We start from the raw sequence: 2,500 nt of genomic DNA on the forward strand, positions 1-2,500 counted from the left end.
TGAGGAATATGATAATAATTGAGAATGGGGCTTGGAATGATTTGATGGGTACTTTTACATTCAGGCTCCTAAAACTGAGTTAGAATCTCAATAGTATTTGAAACTTTGTTTGAAGACTCACTAATGATATAGGTATATTTTGGTAATGGAGACCTACTTTGGTATACAATAATAGAAAAAAAAAAAAAGTGGCTTGGGATCCTTAACCCATTTGCACAGGGTGACATAATATCATGTCATGGTGATATTTTGCTCCCAATGGGTCACGATCTCTACCTTAAAACATATGTTTTACATTGTTATGAGTATACATAATCATAGTTCCAATTGTATAGAAACATTTTTGTTCACTTGTGAAAATAATGTTGACAGTTAACCCATTGCGTACGGGTGTCATGACATACATGACCTAGGAGCTTTAGCTTGATGACGGGCGTCATGACGTACATGACGTTCAGGGGTTTTGGATCACTGTGCTATATTATTTTGCTATGAAAAAGGAATGAGTGATGATGGCTACTGCAGTCATAATTACTATAATTACTGTAATATTGTGCAAGCTTAACATCCAAAACCTAGATGGCACCACTTTTTCCTAGCACCAGCAGGAGAAGAGAGAGCCTTGAATGGCACCCATCCACGGTCTCTAGCAAGCACTGTCTCTATAGAGCGATGGCACACACTAAGTTGATGGACCCTTGCTCTAAAGTACCACCGATGAAGGATGTGCAGGCAGAACGAGAAGAGGAAGGTGACTCAATCCATACCCAGTGTCTAAAATGTGCCCCTGTGCCAATATGGATGCCTTTCACTGTGGCATTCAGAGTCACAAGCACAGGTTTCATTCCTCTTCCCTACCTCTTCTTGTTACCTTTATTGTAGGTGGTTATATATTTCGTATTCCTCATGACAGCTCAAAAATGCGAATAAAGTTGCCTTTTGTCCTCCCATAAAACAGCAATACTTCTATGACATAGAGCATAAAGAAAATAAGTAGCTAATATGGATAATATACTACAATTTTAGTCAACTGCAGCACTGATAGAGCCTGTCATATGGCACATATAAGTCTCTAAACTCAATAAAACACACAAAAAATAAAACACAAAAACTGCTCTAGTTTTACAATGAATGACTGAAAGAGAGTGGGATGATTCAAATTATATTGCTTCAAGCGGTCTCTTTCTAAAATAAAACCTATCCTGGAGGCTGGGCAAGCAAATTTATCTCCGTCTGCAATGGGTTAAAGACTCATCATTCCACTGAAAAGTGCTCATAGAGGGTGAAAATCTCTTAGAGGTGCTATGGCTCTATGCTTTCCACATCATAAATGGGTCAAAGTACCATTATATTTGTACCCATGGTCATATAGCATAAAAAGTTGGTTAATTAGTACTGTTTATTTTGTGTGTATGTGTATTGCTAACGTGTGTAATGAAACAAAATGAAACTGTTTTTTGTATTACAGGTGTCGCTCTTGGTGAAAACGGTTCCCTATATCCAAGTTGTAGCCAGACGAGGTCTGTCTCGTGTAGCAGTGCCTGAAAAGAATGCTCTGTCTCAGGCACAGAGAAAATATTTTGCACGTGTGAAAGCTGTGTTAACTATTTTTCCACTTCACCAGGTAATTCTAAGAAATGCTTAAAATGGATTTGCTGTACATTTGGTTTATGTTATTATTACTATTATCATTATCATTATCATTATTTTTTTTTGATGAGGGCATTGATTTGGTTTACCCTCAAAGACTAGACTAATAGCATGTCTGTCCCTCCAGCTGCAAGTTTCAATTTTCACTAAGCTCAATTTTGGTCTATGGCATTTCAAGAGCTTGAATTATACAGTAAGAAAATGCATATGGCAATGCTTTGTATCATATATAGCTAGCAGAATGCAGCATCAAAGTTGAGAAAACTATCACAATTACTCCTCTCTCTTGAAAAAATTATCTCGGTGTCCCCTGAACTATGAAGGAAAATGATAATTTGGCATATCAGACATGCAATATATAAGAAATAATTGAATGTTCATGCAGATGTATAGATAGTAAAAAGATAATATACCATGAGGCAATGTAAAACTGCATCTGAGAGAGAGGAAGGTCTATTAGGGGCATGGGGATATGGGGCTGAGATAGTGGGTGTGGCTAGAGGGAACTTACTAAGCATACCTTAAAAGCATACAAAATAACTCGTCCCCGGCGTCTGGCCCAAAAACCACTAGACGTGATATCTAGTCACCTGTCGTTAATGGGTTAAATTATTAGGAGACACTACATACATCTCATTCATAACAAAACAAATACAGAAAAATAGCCCACCAGGTTTTGACAGCCTTTCCACAATAGGACTGAGTGTACAGGCCAAGATGCTCCACAGTCATGGTAAATATGTCTTTAAGGTTAAAATTTAATACCAAATTTTTAATTTTGCTTCAGGTAATACTTTGAGTAGTTTGAATTATTTAATTAATCAATTTCACCCATTTGTGCTGGATGATG

At 37.2% G+C, this 2,500-nt stretch overlaps 1 protein-coding gene across 1 annotated transcript in view; it reads left to right on the top strand.

The window, feature by feature from the left end:
• LOC122262996 (uncharacterized) overlaps window positions 1-2,500 on the top strand; it is a 41,887-nt gene that overhangs the window by 25,404 nt on the left and 13,983 nt on the right. Inside the window, exon 4 of the mRNA XM_086551226.1 lies at window positions 1,469-1,624. Within this exon, the coding sequence (XP_086407352.1) occupies window positions 1,469-1,624 (156 nt within the window). The remainder of the gene's footprint in view (window positions 1-1,468; window positions 1,625-2,500) is intronic.

The sequence above is a fragment of the Penaeus japonicus genome, unplaced genomic scaffold (genome assembly GCF_977035675.1).
Source record: "Penaeus japonicus unplaced genomic scaffold, GWHDUDI00000001_assembly GWHDUDI00000002, whole genome shotgun sequence".
NCBI lineage: Eukaryota > Metazoa > Arthropoda > Malacostraca > Decapoda > Penaeidae > Penaeus > Penaeus japonicus.